General features: G+C 45.9%; 1 protein-coding gene across 7 annotated transcripts in view; it reads left to right on the forward strand.

The window, feature by feature from the left end:
• Positions 1-856: 856 nt before the first annotated feature.
• The window catches only part of CNOT3 (CCR4-NOT transcription complex subunit 3), a 57,204-nt gene continuing 30,950 nt past the window's right edge, over positions 857-27,110 (forward strand). For 2 of the 7 annotated variants that reach the window (XM_066607774.1, XM_066607778.1), the window contains exons 1-6: positions 857-1,119; positions 15,447-15,509; positions 20,598-20,628; positions 20,737-20,803; positions 21,067-21,141; positions 23,879-23,946. In XM_066607774.1, coding sequence (XP_066463871.1) covers positions 21,117-21,141; positions 23,879-23,946 — 93 coding nt within the window. In that variant the 5' untranslated portion in view covers positions 857-1,119; positions 15,447-15,509; positions 20,598-20,628; positions 20,737-20,803; positions 21,067-21,116. Of the gene's footprint in view, positions 1,242-15,446; positions 15,510-20,597; positions 20,629-20,736; positions 20,804-21,066; positions 21,142-23,878; positions 23,947-27,110 lie in introns of all 7 variants that reach the window. The other 5 variants (XM_066607779.1, XM_066607780.1, XM_066607775.1 and 2 more) reach the window with 4 other exon arrangements.

A 27,110-nucleotide genomic window follows, 5' to 3' on the forward strand; every position in this document is an offset into this window, starting at 1 on the left:
ATTTAGTCATGCAGCAGCGACGTCACATGAAGCTGCACTCAGGTACAACTTGGCCGCCATCCAGCGTGGCAACTACATCAAGCAAGAGCATCTTGAAGGGCATTACTGCTGCCGACGCATCTGTCCAGCTCCACCACGGTCATAGCATTCTACACCAGACATCCTCTTAAAAAACTACAACTCCCAGAATGCCATGCCAGCTGCAAGGCATGCTGGGAGTCGCGGCTTATAAACCCGGGTGCAGACCACTAGCCTGCATATCACTGCAGTTTACTGTTTCATTCCCCTTATCAAGGAAGAACAAAACACCTAAAGCTTTGATTTGTCCAATGCGATCGCACTGCGTCGCGTCCCGCCGATCCGATCGATCGGCATTCCCGCCTTTGGTTTCATACTATACGGTTGTAGTCTCTCCGGTTTGCCCGGTCTGCCAAGTGCAGCTCCGTCCAATCAGACTCCTCTTCCTTTTCTCGCTGCCTACGATTGACATACGTGTCGTCGAACCACCGACGCTTCCTGTCCGTCCCCGCATAGACTGACATCCCCTCCTCCCAATGCCCAATCAATCTGTCCCTCCAAGACCCCGCCCACCGGCCAGCTCTTTAAGAGCGTCAGCGTGATGGACAGCTGAACGTCCAATAGAATCCTAATGACCGCCTCCTTCGCTCGCCGTCTCTTCCAATAAAAGCCAAGAACAGGGCGGGCGGCCTTGAGCGACAATAAAGTCCTCCAATAAAAACGCCCCATTCCATTGACTGACAGTCGACTTGTCCAATAGCGTCTCAAAACACGTGTGGAGGGGGCGTGCCTTGGTTCCACCGCTGAGGAGAGTGAAAGACAGGGAAAGAGAGCAAACGAGCGAGAGAAGGGGGGAGGCCGAGCCCGTCGCCGCCATTTTGGGTCCCACCGAGCTGTGGACGGAGAGCGAAAGAGGCAATAAATAAGCTTCCGAAGCCTATGCGACGAAAATAAGCCGAGTTCTCTTCCCGCCTTCGGGAGACGGGCTCCTCGTTCGTTGAATAGAATTGGTACAAAACCAGTAACGTTGGAAAAATAGACCCAAAACAACCCTCAAACCGGAAGCGGCTTCCCCCACCTTTCTGCATCCTCCTGGGGGCGGTGAGAGCTTCTCTTGTACACTTTGTGTTGTCTCCTCAGGTGTCCTGTCAGAGTGCTGGCGGCGCCCTCCATAGGCCCGGCCTGTAAGCTGCAGTGTGCTCCAGCTGTGCCAGGAGTGCCAGGTAACTGCACCAGTGTGCCCATCACTCCCCAGGCTGTGGGCAGCAGACAAAGGGAAAGCAGCGTTTCCTAGGGCTTCCCCTAGAACATGTCTCACCTGGGTGACTGCAGATGTGCTCTACACAATACTGCCACCTGCTGGAGTGGTTTCTAGGAAAAAACACCTGTGTGAGCGCGATCTAGTGCTGGGGCCGGGGGGCGCTGCTGTGTGATGGGCAGGTAAAGGGGGGCTGTTGTCTGGTCATGTGATCTGTACTTTATCTGCTGCTAAGTAATGTGTGGCGGGGGAGGGGGGGCAGTATGCCAGTGATGGTGCATGGCAGGGAGGTTGGCACAGGGGATCGGACGTACAGAGATGTAATAGTTGGCATCACCCAGTGTTATAACGAGATTACAGCTGTATGGTACCCATGTGCCCACGCTCATCTCCTCGGCCATGTGGGCCGCCCGAGGTTGTAGATGAAGCATCTTGCTGGCATCACCCAACAAGGCCGTCACAGTAGAGGCTATGGCGGCTTGTGGGCAGGGGTGCAGACGTCTGAGGAAAGATCAGACTGATGGGAAGCCTGAGGATGGGCAGAGGCCCAACCAGGTGAGGGGTATAGGGCCTACATGGGGGCAGTGTGTGTATGTATGTATATATATATATCACGCACCCGGCTGGAGTAGTGAGCAGTTTGTCATCATCTTATTGTTACGGCTTTGTTAAGTTGATGCAACAAATGGAAAGTGTTCTCCCCCGAGGACCGAGTCTTTATTGTCAGCCAATTAATAGTCTACCAAGGGCTGCACCGCTCGGTGTTAACTAGACGGACTCTGGCTGACAGTGCCATCTCGTCCGGTCCTCGCCCCAGCAGGTCGGCTCTTCAGGACATCCTGGGGCAGGTTAGGAGACTGACATCACCTGAGATAGGCTGGGGATCCTGGAAGCAGGAGCTGCTGGGAAACGCTGCTCTAGACACGTCATACAGGGCAGTTACATCGCGGTCGGACCAGGGACTACTAGGCCGGAATCAGGACCGGTTTCAACCAAAAACAGCGAGCCGTATCGGGGGCGTCTCCTAGTGGGAGTTTATTTATTCTTTTACATGATTGGAGGTTTTAGGCGGGAGACTATGATGGAAGTGCCGGATGTGACTTAGTGGTGTCTGTCATATATAGTCCGCTTTAACATTTTAGATAGTTATGTCATGTTATATAATCACGGTCAGTTTCTGTTTTCTTCTTGCGCTGGACGCCCCTGCACAGAACGGCGCGGACCCCCACACTACCCCATGCAGGTGTTATGAACCAAGCCACCTGAACAGAGACTAGATTGGCTCCACAAGGTGGGTCTAGGAAGCCACTTGCATCGTGCGCCCAGAGCCCTCCTGGCACAGTCTGTAAACCTCCACCACTGACAGTGTGACGGAAGCCTTAGGCCTCATGTCCACTAGAAAAATACAATCCGTGCAGAATCTGCAGCAGATTCCGCGCAGATTTGCTTTAAATGGTTTTTTTTTTTTCATGCGGATATCCGCACCCATTGCTAGCAATGTGGCCGATCCGCGCGGAATCCGCAGTAAAATGGAGCATGCCGCGTTTTTTCTCCCACACAGAAAAAACGCAAATCTATTAAAATGCCATCCACGGGTGCAAAATTCAATTTAATTGACCGTGGATGGCCAATGATTCCCTAGGGGGAAAATTGAATGCAGATTCCGCAGCGGAATCCGCAATTAAATTGTGCTAGAGGACATGAAGCCTTAGACATGGAGGATGGGCTTTCTGCTGATCTAGACGTTGCTAGGGTTTCAGGTTGTGCAGTTCTGACTCCCATGCAGTGCGGCTTTACCTCTTCCGGAGCCCAAAAAACATCTGGGGGTCCTCGGGTGTTCCAGGGGGTTTCTCTTCTTGACCAGAATAATAGTCTTGTATGTGTTCTTGGCATTGGCCGCCGTAGCCACGTACTGACGATGGAAAGCCATGGGGCTACTGACAGAAACCATTTTATCCCTGTCTAACCCCGCCCACAAGGCAGGCTGGTAGCAGATTAACTCCTTCCAAGCCAATATCATTGACTATGTAATTGGTTTGAGAAAACTTTTTCCCTCGGCAGCAGATACCATTCGGGCTGTTGTACCCCATGGTGGTGTTATTGGTTAGACTGTATGTCTGGGGACTTGTAGGAATTGTTAAGACATGCTATACCGTGACATCACTGGTTTACAACAGTATTTGATGTTTTCTTTAAGGGACCCTCCAATCCCGGAGAAACAAAAATGGCCGCACCGCTTCTCTGACTACCTGATGGGCACTGTGTATTAGCAGACATCATTAGTATAAGACACTACATCTGCTCTGATTGGACAGTGCTGTCCATGTGACTAGTGCTGGCCAATCAGTGCAGCATGTAGAGTCTTAGACTACTAATGTACACTAATGCACAGCGTACATCAGGTTGTCGGAGAAGCGGTGCAGCCATCTTTGTTTCTCCAGGACCGCAGGGTCACTTTAATATACAATGTGACCGGAATTACTGATTCTCCCAGTTTTGTAACCCACCAAAACCCTCCATCAATGACTTTCAGTGTGAAGTGCGAAGTGACAGACTAGACTGATGAAGGTGGTTTGGTGACTTACTAATATATGTCTGACTAAAGGTGATGGTTTTATTTGCAGTATTACACTTCATCAGAATATTGTTGGTCCTTCCTTTCCATAAATTCCAATGCAAGAGCGTCGCCGGCCGTGAGATGCAAATTAGGCAAATACCTTAGTCCTAAACGGCGGTAATGTCCCATCCATGTAAGCAGTAGCACAACGTCTGCACTTTATATAAGCAAACCTGTAGTTAGAACTACCGGTCTGCATTACTGATTGTGGAATCGATGGAGGTCGGTGTAGTACTTGGATAAAAGCTCCAAGTCCACTGAAACTTGTACCTGAAGGTGGGGTTGGAGTCGCCCCTCTTCTCCCTGTCACATTAAGGTGGGCATAGATAGTACAATTCATCTGTGATCAGATTTTTTTTTTCCACTATTGAGGCATTGGTCATTAAAGGGGTATTCTGGTAGCTCATTGTTTGTTTTTTTTTTTGTTTTTTTCAACCTTTCACCCAACCACTGGATAGGTGAAAAATGATAGATTCGTTGGGGTTTGACCACTGAGACCCCAACAGCTCATCAGAATTGGGGCCTCAGACTTCCTCGAATGAATGGAGAGGGGTATCATTGCATTGGGACTGCCAGTTATAGCAGAGTTCAAGCCTTCAGCTATCTCCGTCAGCCTTATTGAAATGCACAATGCAGTGATGTGCATGTGTGAGCCCCCTCCATTTATTTGGGGAATTTCGGGACCCCCATTCTTGCATTTGGTGAGGGCCTCAGCAGTCGAACACCACCAATCTATTGTTCACCTATCCAGCGGCATGTACTCTTGCAGTTATGTGTTACTATACAGGCATTTTCCAATATGATGGCTAATATTGTGAGCTATGATCAACTCAAGTCTTAGAAGAGAAGTGGGAGTTGTCTATTGGTGGGGTCCTCACAGCTGTCTGTGATCAGGAGCAAGAAAGGTCCATTACTGATAGTTTAATGCTACAAAGTTAATTATTATTTTCTTAAGGCCGCCTGCAGATGGGCGGAAATTCCACGGCGGGATTTTCCGCGGAATTTCCGCCCCTGGAAGCTGCCATAGGATTGCGTTAACAAACGCAATCCCAGGCAGATGGCCGCACGAAATCTCGCGCGGCAAACAAACCATGGCATGCTCTATTTCTGTGCGGGGCTCGCAGAGCCCCGCACAGAAACGTCACTCACCGGCCGCCGGCTCCGCTCTGCGCATGCGTCGGCTGACTAGCAGCCGATACATCAAAGAGCCGGAGCTGCGGGAGCAGGTGAGTGATGCGCTGCTCTCTGCAGACACTCGGGTCAGGTCCCGCTGCAAGAAGTCTCGCAGCCGAATCCGACCCGGACGTCTACAGGCTGCCTAAATCACACAGCATTTGGCCCGGCTCCCACCAGCCTGCTGGTACAGCGTATTCCAAGCATGGAATGCGACGTACCAATCTGCCGTAGGCGGCCTTGTTGCCACTCACAGGACTTGCGTGAAATACATGCACAAGAAAAATTGCAGCATGTTCTATCTTGGCGCATATTGCGTATGTATTCGCACCAAAATAGTACATGGCGATGAGTGGCATGTAGCCAGTACACAATGACAGTGTGCCGCGCATATATGTCACAGCCCACATGCTGCCAGATACGCTCATGTGAGCCCGGCCTTATTGTTAGAAATTTACAGATGACCATTAATGTTCCTCCATGTCACATGCAGACACTGGGACAGCTGGATAATCCAACCAAACAACCCATTTCTCATCTTTCTTGACCCCTGGCGAGGATTAAGGTGTTGGCATTAACAGAAGTTGGAGATTAATTTGGATTTTTACTATCAGTCTGGTTTATTAACCCTACATGTGGTGTTAGCATTGAGTTGTTTGAAGGGGTAATTCAGTGAAAAACATGTTTATTTAAATAACACACTCGATTCTAGACATTTTCAGCTTCCTTCCTATGGACAGTATAGATAGAAAGCTGCCTATTGCAAGGCAGTAGGAATGACTTTCCTCTCTGCTTGAGGCTACCTACACACGGATGAGCGCGATCTCTGGCCAAGAAATTTCGCCTATATCGCGCTCACTAACGTGTGGTTTTTTTTTTTTTTTAACAGTCGTGAGGCATTTTATGGCAACAACACTTCCCATCGCTTCAGTAAAGTAGCGATCCTCCGGCCCGGCTTCCACTGGGAAACCTCGTATTCACGCCGTGCGATGTGTTTAACTGTCCCATTGAAAACAATAGGTGATGAGAACTGCAAACAGATAGGACATGCTACACTGCAGGGAAACATCGCTCATGTATATGACTCCATTGAAAAGAATGGGGTTCATATTTGTGCGCCTCGCAACATACAAAACTTGTACGAGTTTGTTGGCCATGTGAAACCGGCCTGAGAGTGAAGGAGCAGAGCCTCTAAGTAACTTACAGCGCAGGAGATTCCTGCAAGGGAAGAAAGAGGATATGAAGTCCAATAAGGCCGCTCTTACCTGTATGGATGTTAAAAACCCATCATTGTAATGATGGTGGAGGTGGAAGTCTACTGAGCATCTGCTACAATAACCCTTATGGGCTACCACCCTAGAACGAGGGGCAGACAGCCCTAGGAATATCCTAATGCTAGATTACAGATGCAACAATCCACTTCATCAGTCAGTATGCAAAATGGGGAGAATGTTAACAAAATCTGCTACAGTAACCAGAGAAAAGTATGCCTGTAGCGATGCAAAGATCTCCTTGCCAGTTACTTGAAAGCATTTATTAACAATCTCTCAGACTTTTGGTTTAGCAATGACAAGCCGTGTGATGCTGAGCCATTTACCAGGTTGTCCCGCTAATACAATCCTAGCTAATTCCTTAGCTTCCTCGAATCTCTAACAGTCTCTTATTTCTATATATTTTTGAAAATGCCTAATTTCTAATATTCTTCACCTAGCAGTGCTCCAGCAGCCAGGAGTCTCTAGATGTTCACATGTGTGCAGATGTTACTGTCTCTCCCTGCGGAACAGATCTTTCATGCTTTGGGCACCACACTTTCCCAGCACTCATAAGTAGAAGCAGTGTGTGCATCCGCTGGCTGTTCCACGCTGCGGCACGGAGGGCTGCATTACTGCACTGCCCGTCCATGTTTTTAGAAGAAAGCCTTGAAGTAGAATCATAGAATGGTAGAGTTGGAAGGTACCCCCAGGGTCATCAGGTCCAACCCCCTGCTCAGGGCAGGATTCACTAAATCATCCCAGACAGGTATTTGTCCAGCCTGTTTGAACACTTCCATTGAAGGAGAACTCACCACCTCCTGTGATAACCTGTTCCACTCATTGATTACCCTCACTGTCAGAAAGTTTTTCTAATATCTAATTTGTCTTTCCTCCCTTTCAGTTTCATGCCATTGCTTCTAGTCTTTCTTTGTGCAGATGAGAATAGGGCTGATCCCTCTGCACTGTGACAGCCCTTCAGATATTTGTAGACAGCTATTAAGTCTCCTCTCAGCCTTCTTTTTATAAGCTAAACATTCCCAGATCCTTTAACTGTTCCTCATAGGACATGATTTGCAGACCGCTCACCATCTTGGTAACTCTTCTCTGAACTCGCTCCAGTTTGTCTATCTCTTTTTTTAAAGTGGGGTGCCCAGAACAGTATTCCAGATGATGTCTGACTAAGGAATAGTAGAGGGGGATAATGACCTCACGTGATCTAGACTATTTGCTTCTCTTAATACATCCCAGAATTGTGTTTGCCTTTTTGGCTGCTGCATCACATTGTTGACTCGTGTTCAGTCTATGATCTATTAGTATACCCAGGCTGTTGTTTTTTTCTTATAGGAAACTCTAATACAAATTGCCTGAAATAATAGGTCATACGTAGAGAATTCTGCAATGGCACTTCCTGAAAAAATGCACAAAAAATGAGAAAACTGCACTGTTTGTAGTGTTTCAAATCTCCCAATCGCCTCAGGGCTCATGTCCACGGGCGTTTTTACTGCGTATTACACATGCAATGCAAAGCCACGTAGTATGTGGTGAATGGAGTCAATGAAAGTAAATGCACTTTAATTGATCCACGCACATGAGCGTCTGTAGATACAGTGCGTAGGTATGCGTGAGAAACAATCGCAGCATGTTCTATTTTTCTGCGTGCTATAAGTTACACTGAGCATGAGATACGTGGACATGCACAGCGCACTGGCTGCCCATACATGGTCTCTGCTGGCAGAGTCGGCATCACAAACACCAGTAGGACACTGCAGGGACACCCACTGCAGGGGCACGGCGCTGCTGTTGGGGCCGGATTCTGTTGCGGGATACCGCATGTGGAATCTGACCCGCCCGTGTGCAGGCGGCCCAAGAAAACAATGTGGGAAGGTTCCTTAAAGGAAGTCTAGACCGTTTATTTTCTACCAGCAAATTAATTTTGGAAAGGGGCAGGGGGTGCAGGATTAAAGGGTATCATTTTCAACCGCTTAGGCCTCATACCTATGGCTGGGTCAGATTCCACCTGCGAGATCTGGCAGTGAAATCAGATCCGGCACCCTCCAGAAAACCCTATACTCTCCTATCCGGATCCGCCGCGAGTGTCTCGCCCGGTGAGCCGCAGCGCATGACGTGCCTGTGCTGGGCTGTGACGCAGATTCTCATGGTACTTCTGCAGTGCTCACTGCGAAACTATCGCAGTTTGGACGACTTCCATTGACTGCAATGGATGATTTCCCACGCAGAATAGAACATGCTGCGATTCTCCCCTGCGAGTGGAAAATCACAGTTGATTTGGGCAAGGAGAATCGTTTTCCACAGCATGTCTATGGACGGACATTGCTGTGGAATTCATGGCGGGTGTCTGACCGCGAATTCCGCAGCGATAATCCGTCCGTGGGCATTCGGCCTTATTTGGTGGCCACACACAATAAATATACAGTCTATGAAAGGATCCAGCTGAAAATGATAGAAGTGGAGTGGAGAGAGGCGATACGATGTGCTGATTCGGGCAGGCATGTACTTGTGTCTTCCCGTTCTCCCCCTTCTTCGGCCGCTCTCACACACAGCCCACTTTTTACACCGCATAGTGCAGCTTTTAAAATGCCGCGCTAAACGCTGTAAATGCCTCTTTGATTTCAATTGGGTCTCACAGACTAGTGTTCTAACATCGCAATTTGCGAGCGAGGTCTATGCTATTTTCGGCGTTTAAGCGTTTTCAAATGCGATGCGTCACCCATTGAATTCAACGCTGTCAAAAATGAGGTAGAACGCGGTGTACATTCTTTTACTTTTGAACGCAGCTTTCTGTGTCACCTGGAGGGAAAGTAAAATTGGTGACGTCATCCTCCTTCTTTGCCAGCATTGTAAGGCCGCTCTCACACATGGCTTTGGTTTACCGTGATTCTGATCAGCATTTTCGAATGCGTGTTACTGCGCTTGACAGCAGATTCTAATGTCCTCATTGTGATGGGTGATGAGGTGTGTTAAAAAGCACAAAAATAGAGCGGACGGCACTCGAAAATCGCGTGTTTGAATGCTAGTCTGCGAGACAAATACTCAGTGAACACTGCACGAAGCCGCTCTGCCCGGGTACTAGCGCCGAGTGGCACCATACATGGCTAGGACACGTCTCACAGGTGGTTTATCTTCATGTACAGTTGGTTCAGTATCCCACTTTCCCACAAATGCCTGTCTCTAGTCTGATGAGATGGCTATGGGCGAGCTGGATGAGGTAAAGAAATAACCTGATGTTACTCACTCCCACTACCCAGGTGATGGGTAGATAAACATCTTGGGGTGGAGTTGTCCTTAAACCACACACACATTATCACACGGCAATACTAAATTACTGATGTTAGTACCAGGAACATGGCAGCAACATGTCATTAACACTTGAAAAAGAGCATTTATCACTATATAAATGATAAGGATCGCTCCCTATGGTGCTCTGAACACCTCCATTTGTCATATGTCTGCCTGTGTGAGTGGCTGCAGCTAGTACAGGGCAGCAGGGAGCTGTCAGAGTGGGTACAGCACCTCCCTGCTTACCTGTACATGCTGCAGTTTGACACTTGAACCCCATTAAAATATGCTGGAACAACACTGCTATTGTGATGGAGGGAAGAAATAAAATAATGCAGGATCAGTGATAAGTCTGATCAGTGGGGGGCTCATCAGAGACCCCAGAGATTCAGAGAATGGAAGACTCGTGTCCCCCTCTTATCACCGCAGTGTCGTGGAGATTGAATGGCGTGCTGGTCGCGTATGCACAGTGTCGCTCCATTTATTTTTATCGGGCTGACAGAAGTGGCCAAGTGCAAGCGCTCGGCTACTATGAGTGGAGCGACACACACGTGTGACCGCCACTCCATGTAACCTCCTGCAGTGAGGTGAAGAGGGGGACACGGGTCTCCCATTCGGTGACATCCCCACCGATTAGATTTCCAGCAGCTATCTTATGGCTAGGTGAGAAGTCTTATTTTGGTACGACCCCTGTGTGTGATGTTTGGATTTTCCTCGCTTTTCTAACTTCTTTTCTATGTTCCTGTAGTGGACTTGAACATGCAATCCCATACAACCCGTGTATTATCTGTCTTTGACAGTACTAGCTATGGCAGGCTTGAAGGCCACTGTTAGGCTTCCAGTTGCCACGGCAACCGCTGCCCAACTGCATTGCAGGACAGTCTGGCTGCCTGCAAACACCTATTTTAAATCCCATGTGACCGTAGACGCCACCACCAGAATTGGCTGAATGTCGGAAGAACAATGTGCAGGAATCTTAAAGGGCCACTCCCGTGATTTTTGTTTGTTTGTTTGTTTTTTATTTATTTATTTATTCATTCATTATGCAGCTCTCCTATCAGTGTATGTATAGGGGAGCTAGTGCTTCCTTGGTTAGTTATTTCTTTTTGTCTGAATCTCCCAGGCTTTCTCCTCAGATGGTCATGTGATCGCAGATCTACTTGGGAGTTATGGATTCATTTTCTCAGTGATGCTGTTGTGGATCTACCACTGAATTTGCCTATAGGGGGATACAGGCACTCCTAGCACAGTTACTGATGATGATCACACAGCTCCGGTCACACAGTTATAATAGAGGAGATCACAACTCCTCCTCCTGATAATGGGCTGTAGCATAATTAAGTGAATATACGGTAAAAGATAATGCTATTTAAACTGTCCCCCTGCAGGTAAAAATGGTATAGCCTTAACTAATGCTGGTGTGATGCATCATACAATTGATTGAAAGGGAAAGTTAAAGGAAAAAAAAATTCTCATCATCAAGATGATGTCTGCTAAGCATCAGACAGAGGGCTGCACTGCAGGAAAGTGACTGCATTACACAGAGGAGACCCCCAGAGTGTGACAGGCAATCAGGTGGGGGTGGGGGGTCGGCATAGAGAACAATGTGTTTTTGCCGGAGTGGCCCTTTAAAGCTGTATGTAGATGATAGAATGACAGTATTTGGAGTGATACCATTATTTTGTGTAGCAACAAAACTGTCACCTTTCAATAAACCTTCTCTGTTCCATTGGGTCAGTAGGTCAACTATGTAGGTAATTTCTTTCACTGCGTAAATTTAATTTTATGGTGGAAGGAAAACCTGAATCTCTTCTTACTGATGTAGCGATGCCCTGTAATGAGCCTGGCACGGTGCAGTGGTTTGCCCTCAGACGCCTGTGCCATGTACTAGTTTTCTAGCTTGCCTTGCTGTAGGACACTTGTATTATGGTGTGACAGCTGGATGTCATCTGACCCCTCGGCCGTTCATCCAGCTGTGGCTTCTATAGTTGTGGGATTGCTTCGTATGGAGGCCTGGCTTGCTGAAATTTGTCATGCATGATGATTGACATTGACAGATTGCGTTAATATCTTCGTAGACTTTGTGTATCGTACATGGCCGTACATATAGCCAGCATTTCACTTCATTTGCCCTCCTTTTATACTACGGATAGGTCACCTGCAGGAACTGATGGGGGAGCTACATCAGAGAGGGGGGTGTCCGTGCGGGACAACCCTATAAGCATCATTTATTACGTAGCTTTACCTGAACAGTCCAGCTTTATTTACTACCATACAGTGTGCAGTACTATATATTATACAGAATTGCAGTAAAAACTAAGTTTTCTATGGGTATTCGCACCGTGGGAATCCTATTTCAGTGTGTTCTAAATCCCAGGACAGTGCATTCCCCCATAAGATGGTTATTTCCAAAATGCTTCATTCTCCAGATATGGATTCCTTTGCTCTCTGGTTGCTTACTGCATGGTGTCACCAGGGACCCGACCACCTCTTCTGTGGAGTTTGAGGCCAGCGCTTGCACACTTCTTACTCCTTTCTGTAATTTTAAATCTGAGGGCTCGGGAGCGCCTACGTGTGGCCTGGCCACCAGCGGTGCTGGATCTCCATAGAAGGGATGGTTGATTTCCTTGTCAGAGAGCAGTAACAAAGTAGTTTGGAAATAAACATCTCCTGATCCAGGACAGGTATAAGCACTGCGGTGCTTCAAAATAAACAAACTTTGAAGTTTGACTCAGAATGGCTCTCCGGCCTCTCCCCACCCTAATGATCTCTTCCTATACACAAGCCAGGAGAGGAGCTGTTTCTATAGATGATTGGGGCAGGGAAAGGCCGGCGCGGCACTGCCCTCGTGGCTTAGGGTGGTATTTCGAGTCTTGCCAAGGTGCTTCACAAACACAGGAGCAGTGTACATACATGTCCTGCCTCCATGTTGTCTGTGGTTATAAATATGCATTTGGCTGTGTTGCATTTAAAGGGTGAAATAATCAGAATACGTATTTCCCACATCAAAGTGTATACTATAGACTATAATCTCTTCTGGACAGCGACCTCTTCACATAATTTGTCTTAACTTAATACACTGTGCGGAGCTGCTAAAGGTGTTGGCAAGTTGTAAACGATTGATTGCCTATTCTCCTGGGTTGGTCATCAATGGCAAATCAGCAGTCTGCCGTCTGGAATCCCCACCAATCATCTATTCACTAAGCCTGGGCACTGATCTGATTTTCGTAGGAAGCACACAGCTCTGTCCCCACTGTAATGGCCAGGCTTCATATTATAGGCAAAGTTCCAAATGAAGAGAATGAGAAATTTATTTGCAATACCAAGCCTGGCCACTGTAATGGGAACGGAACTGTGTGCTTCCTGCAGAAATCAGTTCAACACGTGACCACACTGGCCCAGCAAACACATGGCAGCTGGGATCTTGTTCAACAGACCACTGCCAATCTAATGTTGATGGTCTATCTTGAGACTAGGCCATCAGTAGTTTGCAACCGCTTTAGCTTCGTGTAATATTTCCTTCAAGGGTGCCAAGAGGTCCCCTGGGTTGTGTGCCGTAAAGGGTATCTCAGCACTGTACACTGACTCGGAGGGTCACACGACGGCACCTCGCCTTCTGTCCGCTCACTCCTGCTTTTTGGAAGCAAGTTCCCATGCAGTGGAATTTTTCCGCTGTAAAATCCATATGCGTGACATACGCTCAAACATTCCCCTTCTAGAGGTGATGGACGTCCTTTTAAGGCTGCTGAGAGGAAAAATAACGTTTTTATAGAAATCTTTTTTTCCTTTCAGTCATTTTCTAGTTTTTGAAATGCAACCAACAACATAAAAACTGTATGTTTTCATTGTAGTTGTGGTGTCTGTATCCAGGGATCTAGATCTGACTATTAGAGCGGGTTCTCTTAGCTTCTTTATTATAGTCCTTGTAAATCAATTTCTTGCTTTGTTAAGCTTCAATAATATTCCGTAGTCTGTAATGTACTTGGTGTATTCGTACGTGTGTACTGTGAATAGGATATATACATTTTTCGCATGGATCGGTGGTCTGTGTGGGGGGAAATAAAAATGGCTGCATGTAGTTTTCCCGTCCATTTTAACGGACAGGATTCGGACTTGTAATGTGCATTGTCTGTGCAGACCGGGCACGCGGATGGATGTCCGATGTGCATTGTCTGTGCAGACCGGACACGCGGATGGACGTCCGATGTGCATTGTCTGTGCAGACCGGACATGGGGATGGACGTCCGATGTGCATTGTCTGTGCAGACCGGACATGCGGATGGACGTCCGATGTGCATTGTCTGTGCAGACCGGACATGCGGATGGACGTCCGATGTGCATTGTCTGTGCAGACCGGGCACGCGGATGGACGTCCGATGTGCATTGTCTGTGCAGACCGGACATGCGGATGGACGTCCGATGTGCATTGTCTGTGCAGACCGGACATGCGGATGGACGTCCGATGTGCATTGTCTGTGCAGACCGGACATGCGGATGGACGTCCGATGTGCATTGTCTGTGCAGACCGGACACGCGGATGGACGTCCGATGTGCATTGTCTGTGCAGACCGGACACGCGGATGGACGCCCGATGGGCATTGTCTGTGCAGACCGGGCACGCGGATGGACGTCCGATGGGCATTGTCTGTGCAGACCGGGCACGCGGATGGACGTCCGATGGGCATTGTCTGTGCAGACCGGGCACGCGGATGGACGTCCGATGTGCATTGTCTGTGCAGACCGGACACGCGGATGGACGTCCGATGTGCATTGTCTGTGCAGACCGGACACGCGGATGGACGTCCGATGTGCATTGTCTGTGCAGACCGGACACGCGGGTGGACGTCCGATGTGCATTGTCTGTGCAGACCGGGCACGAGGGTGGACGTCCGATGTGCATTGTCTGTGCAGACCGGGCACGCGGGTGGATGTCCGATGTGCATTGTCTGTGCAGACGGGGCACGCGGGTGGATGTCCGATGTGCATTGTCTGTGCAGACCGGGCACGCGGATGGATGTCCGATGTGCATTGTCTGTGCAGACCGGGCACGCGGATGGATGTCCGATGTGCATTGTCTGTGCAGACCGGACATGCGGATGGACGTCCGATGTGCATTGTCTGTGCAGACCGGGCACGCGGATGGACGTCCGATGGGCATTGTCTGTGCAGACGGGGCACGCGGATGGACGTCCGATGGGCATTGTCTGTGCAGACGGGGCACGCGGATGGACGTCCGATGGGCATTGTCTGTGCAGACGGGGCACGCGGATGGACGTCCGATGGGCATTGTCTGTGCAGACGGGGCACGCGGATGGATGTCCGACGGGCATTGTCTGTGCAGACGGGGCACGCGGATGGATGTCCGACGGGCATTGTCTGTGCAGACGGGGCACGCGGATGGATGTCCGACGGGCATTGTCTGTGCAGACGGGGCACGCGGATGGATGTCCGATGGGCATTGTCTGTGCAGACCGGGCACGCGGATGGATGTCCGATGGGCATTATCTGTGCAGACCGGACATGCGGATGGATGTCCGATGGGCATTGTCTGTGCAGACCGGGCACGCGGATGGATGTCCGATGGGCATTGTCTGTGCAGACGGGGCACGCGGATGGATCTCCGGGCTGCCTGATGACTGGAGAAGCCCTTATGTATATTGCAGGTTACAATTGGAAAATGAAGCACACAATAGAATGAGAGTTTGTCATTACAATGTTACTACTTCTTTACGATTCCTAGCGCGTTCCTTGGATTAGACCCCTTGTGTACAGCACTGTTATATGATGCTTCATAAATAAAGTATAATGAGCATGCCATTTCTTTCTCCAGGCAGGTGGTGTACCAATGCACTTGGGCGAACTGTTGTCCGTGAGCCTACAGTCACAACAAAAGGTGGGTTCGTGGTAACAATATCTTAATCTGTTTAGTTTGGAAAAATGATAACTGTGATTTTGTTTTAATAAGCGGAAGGACATTAAAACTACTGAGAATGTAGGAACCATGTAAGTTGCTATAAACAGCGCATCTTGTGGAAAATTGAGATTTGCACGGCTCCAATTTACTACTCCGGCTTTGAATCATAGTGGTTTTAAAAGTTGTAGGCTACCAGTTAAAGTACAATTCTACACTTTTTGATGAAGTTTCGCCTTGTGTCCCTCTGCTTTCCACATTCTAGGTATTATCCTTTCCATGTAACCCCACCATTCATAATCTGTAGCAGGATAGTGACAGTGGTTTTTCTACATATTTTGGGCATATTGACTAATGCTACCGTGGCTGTTAATCACATCGGTTGATGTTTAAATGGGTTAGCCTACAATCAACATTTATCACCTATCCACAGAGTAGGTATGATAGCTGTCAGTCTTACTGCTGGGACACATACTGATAATGAAAATTGGGAACTCAGACTACCGCTTCATTCACACGAGATACTCTAGATCCCTTTTCCCATGACTGGTGGGGTCCCAGTGGTCAGATCCGCACCAATCATACATGTAACACCTATCTACTGGATAAATGAGGAATGTTGTTTGTGGATCAGCCTTTTTAACAAAATGATTGAGCATGTGCAGCACCTCTCCACTATGATCGGGGCACCACAAATCAATCACTGGGTCTTCTAGTGTCTCTCAGATATAAAGTAGTGGCAGACAGTACAGTTCTGAGAGGAAGATTTGTTCTTATCAAATTTTGTAGCCTTTCCTTACTATTATACCCACAATCCTATTAATTTAAAGCTCATGGACACCTGTGCACTGAGATTTTTTTTTGTTTGTTTGCTTCTAAATACAAAATTGAGGGATTTTCTCTGACTGAAATATATTGATGACCTATCTTCAGGATGGGTAATCAACATCGGATTGGTGGGGGTCCTCTGATCAGCTGTCGAAGAGGTCTTGGGACTTTAGTGAACACTACGGCCTCTACTTGGGCCAGGGACATCCCTTTCATTCATCACATGGCAAGTGAATGGGATTGAGCTGCTATACCTGACACTGCTTCCTCTTTAAACAGCTGATCGGCAGGGGTCCTGAGTGGCACATCTCCACCAATATGTTATTGATCTGCTAAGGCCGCCTGTCCACGGAATATCGCAAATGATTTTTCGCCGCAGGGGGAACACTAAAGGCCACCGCGATGAACCTATTAATGATAGGTTTCTAGCGGAGAATCGCGGAATGCCACGATTTTTAGAAGCGAGTGAAAAATCGCTATGGATTTCCCATTCGTGTACATCGGGCTGTGCTTTCCATTGTTATCCTATGAAAAGCATTTCAAGCGTCACCCACATGCGATTTATCGCCGCAGATCACGCTATGAATTATCGCCCATGGACAGCCAGCCTAAGTCTCAGAAAACTCCTTTAAGCAATTTTTCTTAATACACTTCATTAAAAATTTAGCTAGCATTTTGTTACAGTCTGTAACTTCGTCATCTAGCTGGGCTGCCCTGTTATTTTGCTCCTGGCTGTGTATGCATTCTCTGCTCTTCACCTTCTCTCTTAGGCCTCCAGCACAATGGCATTTTTTTTTTGTCCATGTGTAGTCCATTTTAAAGTATGTTATGATATTTAAAATCTGTTGTGTATTTGTAGTCGAATCCAAAGTAGAAAACAGAGTCTGAGCCTTGAATTTCTGCACTACTGATAATCCATGGCCTTTTTTTTTTTCACAGCATGGATTTCAAATCCATGCCATATGAACTATAGTGTTGATCTCGGTGCAAAAAGCACGAGATTCCCGCCGGGAGAACCGCCACGGTTTAAGCCGCGGTGGCTTTGAAGCGACCCGGCCGCTCGCTTTTCCGTTGCAGCCGGCGCTCCATAGAGGCGCGACGAAAATAAACAAAAAAGAAAAGTAAACAGACATGCTGCATCTTCTGACACCGCGGCAGCCGCGGTTTCAGCCGGACTTACCGCAGCGGATTGGCCGTCCCGTGTGGACGAGATTTCTCAGAAATCTCGTCCACATGGCTGGCTAATCCCGAGATTAGCGGCCCTGTGTGAACTCAGCCTTATACTATTAAGACCATTTCTCCACACTGCGTATAGCAGCATTCCTGGTGGTGGGGCTACAGTTCTGCTGCCAGGTTTCTGTTGGTAGCTTATATATAAATATGAAAGCTGTCTAGATGCAGAGTGTTCTGGTTTGTGGAGCTAAGGTGGCCTTTATGTCAGAAAGCAGCTTGTCAGTAGTATGACATTTTTATTGAGCTTTAAGGAAAAAAACGCCTGAAAAAATGTCAGTTTGCCACAAAAAATGCTTATACAACAAAACACGATTTAGACAACTCTACTAAAAACAACGCAGAAGAATCGCTGCAGGCAGTTTAAAACTAGGTTGTATTCACATGCTACAGATTTCTTCCAGAAATTGCTGCAACTGTCCCCTTCATCTTCATGGAGTTTGCTGAATCCATGCCTATACATACTATACTCACAAAACCATTTGCTACATTTTCATTGACTGTTTTGTATTTTTTTTCTGTAACAAAATGTCACTTTAAAGTTTATAGCAAATTGTTGACAAGTACACGGCGTTTAGTTTGTTTTTTCTTTTGTTCTTTTTTTAAACGTAGCATGAACTGAATGTTGCAGGTTATTTTTTACTTGCGCTTTCCCCATAGGATTTGAAAAACTGCAGAAAAAATGCATTTTTAGGGTGCATTTAGACAACCGTATATAGGCCGGGTTTTCACGCCCAGCCGATATACGGCGTCTCTCTCTGCACGGGGAGGAGGCTGGAAGAGCCGGGGGCAGTGCTCTGAGCTCCCGCCCCCTCTCTGCCTCCTCTCCACCCCCCCCCCCCCCCCGCACTATTTTCAATAAGGAGAGGCGGGATGGGGGTGGAGCTAACTCCCGAAACTTAGCCCTGCCCCATTTCACCTCCTCTCATTGCAAATAGTGCAGAGGGGCGGGGAGGGGGTGGAGAGGAGGCAGAGAGGGGGCGGGAGCTCAGAGCACTGCCCCCGGCTCTTCCAGCCTCCTCCCCCTGCAGAGAGAGACGCCGTATATCGGCTGGGCGTGAAAACCCAGCCGATATATGGTCGTCTGAATGCAACCTAAGTGTAACAAAATGAAGAAAAACTCTATAATGCTTATTTAAATGTCTGAAACGCATGACATTTTTGCACAATTTTTTTAATGGGGTTTTGACTGCATGGTCAAAATTATTTGGGTAAATGCACCTTTAGGGTATGTTCGCACATGGCAGAAATGGTGCGGATTTTGACAGGGATCCACAGCAAACTTCACCCCTTCAATTGAAACAATGACATATGCTGTAGATCAACAAGAAAAATCATGTGAAAACCGGCATCCAGTTTTGATCTGGATTTCGCGCCGTGGAAAATCCACCCCATTTCTGATTTGTGTGAATATACCCTTTCGTCTGGCTTCACAAGGGCACATTTCTCTGCGCAGTATGTAGTAAATAGAACTCATTGATTTTCAATGAGTTCGTTCACATAAACGTATTTTTCCTGCACATTTTGGTTGTGCAAAAAAAAGTGCAACATTCCCCGTCTTCCTGCTCATTTGCAACAAAAGGCGCCATAGTAGTCAATAGGGATGTGCAAATGCACACACAATACGCTAGGATATGCATGAAACACTGCACAATTGCGCAGGGAAAAAACATCTTAAACGCATTAGACTAATTAGACATTTCAATGCCTAGGAGCACCAGCGTTCAATCAGCAACTACGCGGTGCTCATGCATGTGCAAAACCGGCCTTAAGCTGGAATCACACCTGTAGTTCTTTTAGACTAAATACAGGAGTTTGTGCAGAAGAGAAATGTTCCTGTTTTTTCTCTTTGGATCCATTCCTTGCTTTGGCTCTAAATCTGCCTCACAAACTGCTTTTGAAATCTACATGTGTGATTTTTAGCCCATTTCTTCTCTCTTTGGGATCCTGTTTGCTTGCATGCTGCAACTGTGTTGTGAGGGGTTTCTCAAGTAGTATTTTTTTCCCCCAAAAAGAATACTCCCGGCAACCCGCAAAAGCAATAAAACAGCATTTGCTCACCAGTTGCAGTCCTCCACAACTCCAGTGTAGCATCTCCTGTTCTCCCCAATGCTCCTGTTTACATCCTGTGAATGGTGATGTTTTGTATGCAGCTTGACTGCTGCAGCCAATCACTGTGCATCACTGAGGCCTGTGATTGGCTGCAGTGGTCAGCCTGTAGATGGATGTAAAGAGAGCCACTGGGAGATGCAGCGCTAGAGCGTCGGGCCTGGTGCTGGTGACTAGACGCTCTTATTGTTTTTCAGGCTTGTCACCTGATTAAAAAAAACTTAAGAAAACTCCGCTTTAAGTGAAAAAATAGCATACAGCATAATCTAATAAGAGTGAATTATAGGTTTTGCCTTCACCCTCTGCTTTTTTTCCCAAGTCCTACACTAAAAGCTGCATCAAAACTGCACTGTATAAACAAGACCATAAGCTAGTCTGTCGTTCTCAGGCTATGTTCACGCGGATAAGTGTGATATCGCGCTTGTTAACATGCGTTTTACCTGCAGTGAGTTCAATGCGAAACCTCACATCACACCGCATGCAATGTTCGGCTGCCCCATTCAAAACAGTGGGCGATGCATTCCGAGGGGTTGCGAAAAAGAACATGCAAAGATTTATTTTTTTTACCTTGTAGCATCGCAGTGAGGGAAAATATTGCTCATGTGTATGACTCCATTCAACTGAATGGAGTTCCTATTCGTGTGAGTTTCGCATTCCTGTGAATGTAGCCTCAGACTAAAATTCTTCTAGTATGTTCCTCATTTTACTCGAGTCTTATGTTAATATTTGAAGTGGTTTTTTTTAGTTTTAATTTTTCGTCTGCTGAACATTTAACTAGTTGACCTAATAGGTTTACGTACATCTCTTCTATAGCAATAGCATCATTACCAGTTAACCAGTACTTTGCCAGAACCTAGTAACCAGAAATGTCCTCAGCTGATAGCTATTTTCTCTTGCTTGCAGCTTCAAGTTTAGGATCCTGCCTGCTAAGTAGGTAGGTATATCTCAGCAGGTGCTCCTACTCCCCAGTTCATGCCCAGTGAAGAGTATCCAGTTATGAAAGGAAAGCTAAGTAGGATCCTTGTCTCTCTCTTTTTGTTAGGCTGTCATCGGGTATCTCTCAGGTCTGTGTGATCAAGTCACTCGGCTTCTGCTGAGCAAGTGGAAAGGTAAAAGCAGAGAGGCCAAGAATGAGCCATTGTTCAGAGCTGGACACTTGGCACTTGTCATTTGCAAAATGAATAATTTTTCAAGCGGAGAATTACAGCCATGCTGTGAACATCAGAATGAATGTCAGCATTTCAATTAGTGGCCCATAAGTGCTCTATATATAAAAAGCATAGAAATTGGTGCTGAACACCTAGTGTAAGTGTATTCATGACCTGCGTATTTGCAGTAATGTGTTGTAACGATGTTATCTTCTATTCCACAGCATCCTGCCTTTATAAAGTATGAAGAAAACCCATCTCTAGTGAAGGAAATATGGCGGATAAGAGAAAACTACAGGGTAAGTCACTCGGTTTTATACATTAATTTCTTCTGTCGTTCTTTAGCCTGGACAAGATTTATCTTGTACACTGTTATGCACTGCTACTGTATATCACACCGTGCTGTATTCTAGCTGAGATAGTTGTAGAAGGCCAGAGGGTATTCAACTGAGTATATATGATTATCATAAAGACTCCCAACACTGTTGATTTTTGTGCAGACACGTGTCATTACTAGAGATGAGCGTACGTGCTCGTTAAGAGCAATTACTCGATCGAGCATCGCTTTTTTTCAAGTAACTGCCTAATCAGGCGAAAAGATTCAGGGGGTGCGGTGGGGAGTGGGGGGGGGGGGGGGGAGAGAGAGAGCTCCTCCCGCTCCACCCCGGCGCCCCCCGAATCTTTTCGCCCGAGTAGGCAGTTACTCGAAAAAAGCGATGCTCGATCGAGTAATTGTCCTAAATGAGCACGTTCGCTCATCTCTAGTCATTACATGTACACAAGGGATCCATAGGAATCTATTACATGCAGTGTCACAGCAGTTAAACACTTGAAGGGGTTTTTTAAATTATTTTTTTAATTCGCTGGCTAATTCCATGTCAGATCAGGAGTGCAGGGGAAAAAAGTAAGGCATTGAATCCTCAAATCAATCCCAAGAGCTGCTCTGAGAGACCCGGCTTTTTTTTTTTTACATTAAACAGATGGCCACTTAACTGATTGGCTACTGGATAATGCTATATTTCTGCTGCAGGGAAAATATAAATATGGCTGCAAGTGGCTTCTTCTATGATAACAGCTGATCAAGAGAGGTTCGAGAAGATAGTGCTTCTTGGGACATTTTTGGGCTGTAAGCAATCCAGTGTTCAGAATGTTTGCCATTGATGGCATTACATTTCTACGCTTTGGGCTAACATCCAAGTTCTTGTGTTACATAGAAGCAATATATAATTGAGCGGTATTCTCATCTTAAAAACTAATGGTGTATTGCTAGGATATACCATCACTTTATGATTGTGGAGGTCTGACATCTAGGACCCTTGCAGATCCTGAGAATTAAGGCCTCCCTCACACTGGCATATTTGTACAGCGTTTAGCTCTGCCTTTTCAGTGTTGCGCTAAACCCTGTACAACGCTCCCATTCATTTTAATGGGGCTGCTCACACAAGCGTCAAAATGAGCATCTTTAACGCTGCGCTTTGACAGCGATGCATCTTTGGCCGTTTTCAGCTGTGCGTCGCCTATTGAAATGAATGGGCAGCGGTTTCAGCACTGCTGAAAATGTGGCACAACTTTGTACCACATTTTTGACAGTGCTAAATGCAAGCACTAGCTACACTACCTAAAAAAAAATAAAATCAATATTCACCTAGCTGGCGCCATTAAGGGCCCCTGCCGCTGCGCTCCGGAGCTCCAGACAGGCTTCCGGGCACTTGTCATCGCCGACAGAGCATCTTTTGCTAGTGATGGAGTTTGAAGACCCTGCCTCCAGCAAGAGATTGCTCTGATTGGCTGAGCCCGCGACCAAGGAACCAATGACAGCTATTCAATGAATGGCTGTGATTGGTTCATCCAGCACTGGCTGTGATTGGCTGAGCCCACGAGCTCAGCCAATCAGAGCAATCTGTCGGTGGAGGTGGGGTCTTTAAAACCCATCACTAGCAAAAGATGCTCTGTCGGCAGTGACAGGTGCCCGAAAGCCTGTCTGGAGCTCTGGGGAGCAGCGGCAGGTACCCAGATGGTGCCTGCTAGGTGAGTAATAATGTTGCATTTCTGCAAATACCTGTGTGAGGGAGGCCTAAGCCCTGCAGCCCCTTGCAGCTTGTTCCTGCTCCCTGGCCACCCACAGTGCAAGGATAAATCAGAAGGGGATGCAGAGCTGTGTGGCACTTTCATTCTTAGGATTGGTAGGGGTGATAGATCAACACTTAACACTGAATAGCCTCTTTATTAGAGACACCTGTCCTTTTTACTTAATGGAAATCAGACACGTGGCCTCGGAGTGCAAAATAAAATCAAGTTTTTCGTGGATCACTTTCAGCGTGAATCCACATTAGAATGGGGAAAACAAGCTATTTGAGCGACTTCCAATTTGGCCTGGTCATCATCAAAAAGCCAACCTTGTGGGGTTTTCCTGTGTAACAGTGTCTATAGTATACTGCCAATGGTCTGATCAAGGTAAAACATCCAGCAAAAGGCAATCTTGTGGACAAAAACTACTCCAATAGGAGGGTCAGAGGAGAATATCAAGAATTGTTGTGCAGTCAAGCAAATTGCAGCCAAATATAACTGCTGCTCCAGCTGACATGTCTGAACATATAGCCAAAGTATCCGGTGGGCAAAAATTGGATCACAGAGTAGTGGAAAAACATTGATTGGTCAAATGAATCCAGATTTCTGTTGCTGATGGAAGGTCAGAATTCGGTGCATGCAATCTGCATCAGTGATCTCTTCCGATCAGCTGTCCAGAGCATGTCAGTACCTCGATCTAATTTGCAGCATCTGCCAGATGCTTTCTGCCCACATGGGCCAGCATTCATGCAGAATGACTTCCCACACCTAATGAAATCTACACCATGACTATTTGCTGTGGTTCTCCAGACCAAATGAGCTTCAACACTCTACTATATGGGTGTCTCTAATAAAGTGGCATTTCAGTGTATAAGATTGTAATATCCCCTTTATGGATATTTTAGTAACATTTAATTGTTCAATTCCAGTGTTCTTGCCAAAAACTTTCTCATATTGCACTACTTTCAGGCGAGATTGATCGGTGTTTGAAAAAGGTGTCTGAAGGGGTGGAGCAGTTTGAAGATATTTGGCAAAAGGTAAAATACTGTGGATGTTTTATTATTTTATATGTAACTTGGCACATGAACAGTTAACTGTATTTTGTGTTGCCGTTTTTTCCCACAGGTGTCAGTATTATATAGATTGTTTGCATTACAAAGCTGTAAAAGATGTATAGTCTGACTGTTCCTATCGACCTTCTAGAGCGCAGCAGTTCATTAAAGGGGTCTTCTGAGTGATTGGTGACAGTGGAGGGATGTACATAAAAAAGAAGTAAAATGTGATGTAGCGCTTCTAGCTGCGCTACAGTCTTTTATTTACCCATGTGACCACAGCAGCCAACGGGGACATTACCTAGTCTTCTTGCTAGGTGATGTCGCCGTTGTTGCGGCTTTGGAGCACTGAAGTGGCGGTCCGGTGACTAGGTGGGCATATTTGTTTTATAAAGTTTTGGGCATGGGGGGCGTAAAACTAGATAAACTAACCCTATAAAAGTATGTGCACAAAATCTGCTGCGGATCCACAGAATACGTATGTGTTATATGCGGCTTTAGCTGCAGATTTCACCCCTCTACATTGAAATGGATGAAATCTGTGGTGAAAGTCACAGCAACATAAACCAGCTGTCCGGAACAATAAACTACAATATATGGATGAGGTTTGTTCAGATCTCATCCACATGGATGGTACAGTACCTCGCTGCGGATTTTCCATGTGCAAAGTCACATGGAATATCTTTACGATTTCCTCCTCGTCTGCACCTGCCTTTCGGAAGATGTGTTGGGGTTTTATCAATCTATGCAGCCAGTGCTGCGGCAGTACAGTAGGGGATTAGGCAGCAATAAGAGCATTCAGCTTGTCACCGGCAGGCTCTGCTGCTTGTTGCTAGGCAACAGCATAACTATATTTCTAACAAAAGGAGCACTTGCAAAAATATTTAATTAAGAGAGTCTAATAATTAAAATAGGAAGTAGTTTTTTTTTTACTGCAATTTCATATTAACCCATTTTCACATTTACGCATATTGATCTATGCACACTTACGAGGCAATAGCACATGATACAGGCACATTGTCACAAAGTCTGCTGTCCTCCCATATTGTAGATATTCCATATATCAGGCTGTCAATACACACGAAGAAAGAGTAGCATATTATCAAAAATCTGGTAAATAAAGTTCATTAGAATCCGTTAAAAAACAAATGTATTTACACTTAAAGGTGTCAAGGACAGTTAGTTACACAATTTGAACAATTCTGTATACTTCCCAACCAACATTCTCTTCGGTATTTTAACCTTTAGGGACTGCCCATTTGTTTTTCATTTTTATTTTTGTTTTTTCCTCCCCACTTTCAAAAAATCGTAACTCTTGTTTTATCCATCAGCGTAGCTGTCTGAAGGCTTGTATTTTGCGGTACAAGTTGTATCTTGCAATGGTACTATGTAATGTACCGTAGCATTTAAAAATTTTTTTATTACATTGTAAATGGAGTGAAATGGGGAAAAAAGTGCAATTTCGCCATCTTTTGGGGGTCTTGTTTCTATGGTGTACACACTACAGCAAAAATGACGTGATAACTTTATTCTATGGGTTAGTACGATTACTGTGATACCAAATTGATATAGCTGCCCCCCCCAAAGATATTTTATTTTCTGGCCTCCATCCTCTACAGCCGCAGCTTTTTAAAAAAATTTTCATCAAAATAGTTATGTGAGGGGCCGTGTTTTTTTTTTTTTTGTTTGTTTTTTTAAAGGATATTCTGTAATTTTCTATTAGTACCATTTTGGAGTATATTTGAATTTTTGATCGCTTTTTATTACATTTTTTTTTTTTTTTTTTTAGATTTTGTGACCAAAAACTCAATTCTGACAAGTACTCTTTTTCTTTCTGATAAAGTTCACTGTGTGGGGTTAATAGTGCATTACTTTGATAGATCTGACTTTTATGGTCATAGATACCAAATATGTTTTTTCTCTTTTATTTAGATTTTTCTAATTCTAAATATGGTAAGGGGGGGGGGGGGGGGAACTTTTATTACCTTTCATTTTTTTTAATAAAACTTTTTAAAACTAATTTCAATTTTTTTTTTTAAGTCCCCATATCTATCAAGCCACTGCACAGGCATGGCTTGATGGGCAATCTGCAATGGCAGCCCTGGTAGTCTTCAGAAGGTCCCTGGCTGCCGTGGCATTCAAAAAGCATCCCGTAATCTCATCATGGGGGGCCATTTGGGAACCCTAACCTTCGATAAAGGCATTTAAACGAGTGCTGATTGCAGCTGTTGCCGTTGGGTGTCAGCTGTAAGAAACACCCGCACCCACATTGTATGGAGTGGGATTGGCCCCCGATCACCATCCATGCACACCCTAAACCTGCGGGATGTAACTGTATGTCCTGTGTCGTTATGGGGTTAAACCTATATGGGGACTGAGATATAAAAATTATAGCAGTTTGGACTGTAATGGGGTAAGAATAAAGAAAACAATTTATTCAGCCCTTTTTCTTTTTCCATTTTTGTTTTTTCCTCTCCCCTTCAAAAAAATCGTAACTCCTTTACTATCGGTGTCGCTGTATGAGGGCTTGTTTTTTGCGGGACGAGTTGTATTTTTCACTAGTGCTATTTAATGTACCACATAATGAACTGAAAAACGTAAAAAAATTCTAAGTGGAGTAAAATGAAAAAAAAAAATGAAATTCTGCCATTTTTCAGTGCGTCTTGTTTCTACGGCGCACACACTGCAACAAACGTGACATGATAACTTTATTCTATGGGTCAGTACGATTACTACCATACCAAACTTGTGTATATTTTTTTTACTATACCACTCTTTTTTTTTTTCCAAAGACATTTAATTTTTTTCAATTATTTTTTTGCCGCCATCTTCTGCGCGTAATAACTTTATTTTTCCGTCAACGCAGTTGTTTGCGGGCTCATTTTTTGCGGGATGACCTGTAGTTTACAAAAGTACCAATCTGGAATACATACGACTTTTTGATCGCTTTTTATTGTGTTATTTCTGGGAGACAGGGTGACTAGAAAAGTGCATTTCTGGCATTCTTTATTTTTCAGACTACGTTCACCATGCAGAGTAAATAATGTGCTACTTTGATAGATAAGACTTTTACGGACGCGGCGATACCAAATATGTATTTTTATTTTATGATTTAGACTTTTTAATAGTAGATATGGCAAAAGGGGGGG

Source organism: Eleutherodactylus coqui, chromosome 6 (assembly GCF_035609145.1).
Source record: "Eleutherodactylus coqui strain aEleCoq1 chromosome 6, aEleCoq1.hap1, whole genome shotgun sequence".
NCBI classification, from domain to species: domain Eukaryota; kingdom Metazoa; phylum Chordata; class Amphibia; order Anura; family Eleutherodactylidae; genus Eleutherodactylus; species Eleutherodactylus coqui.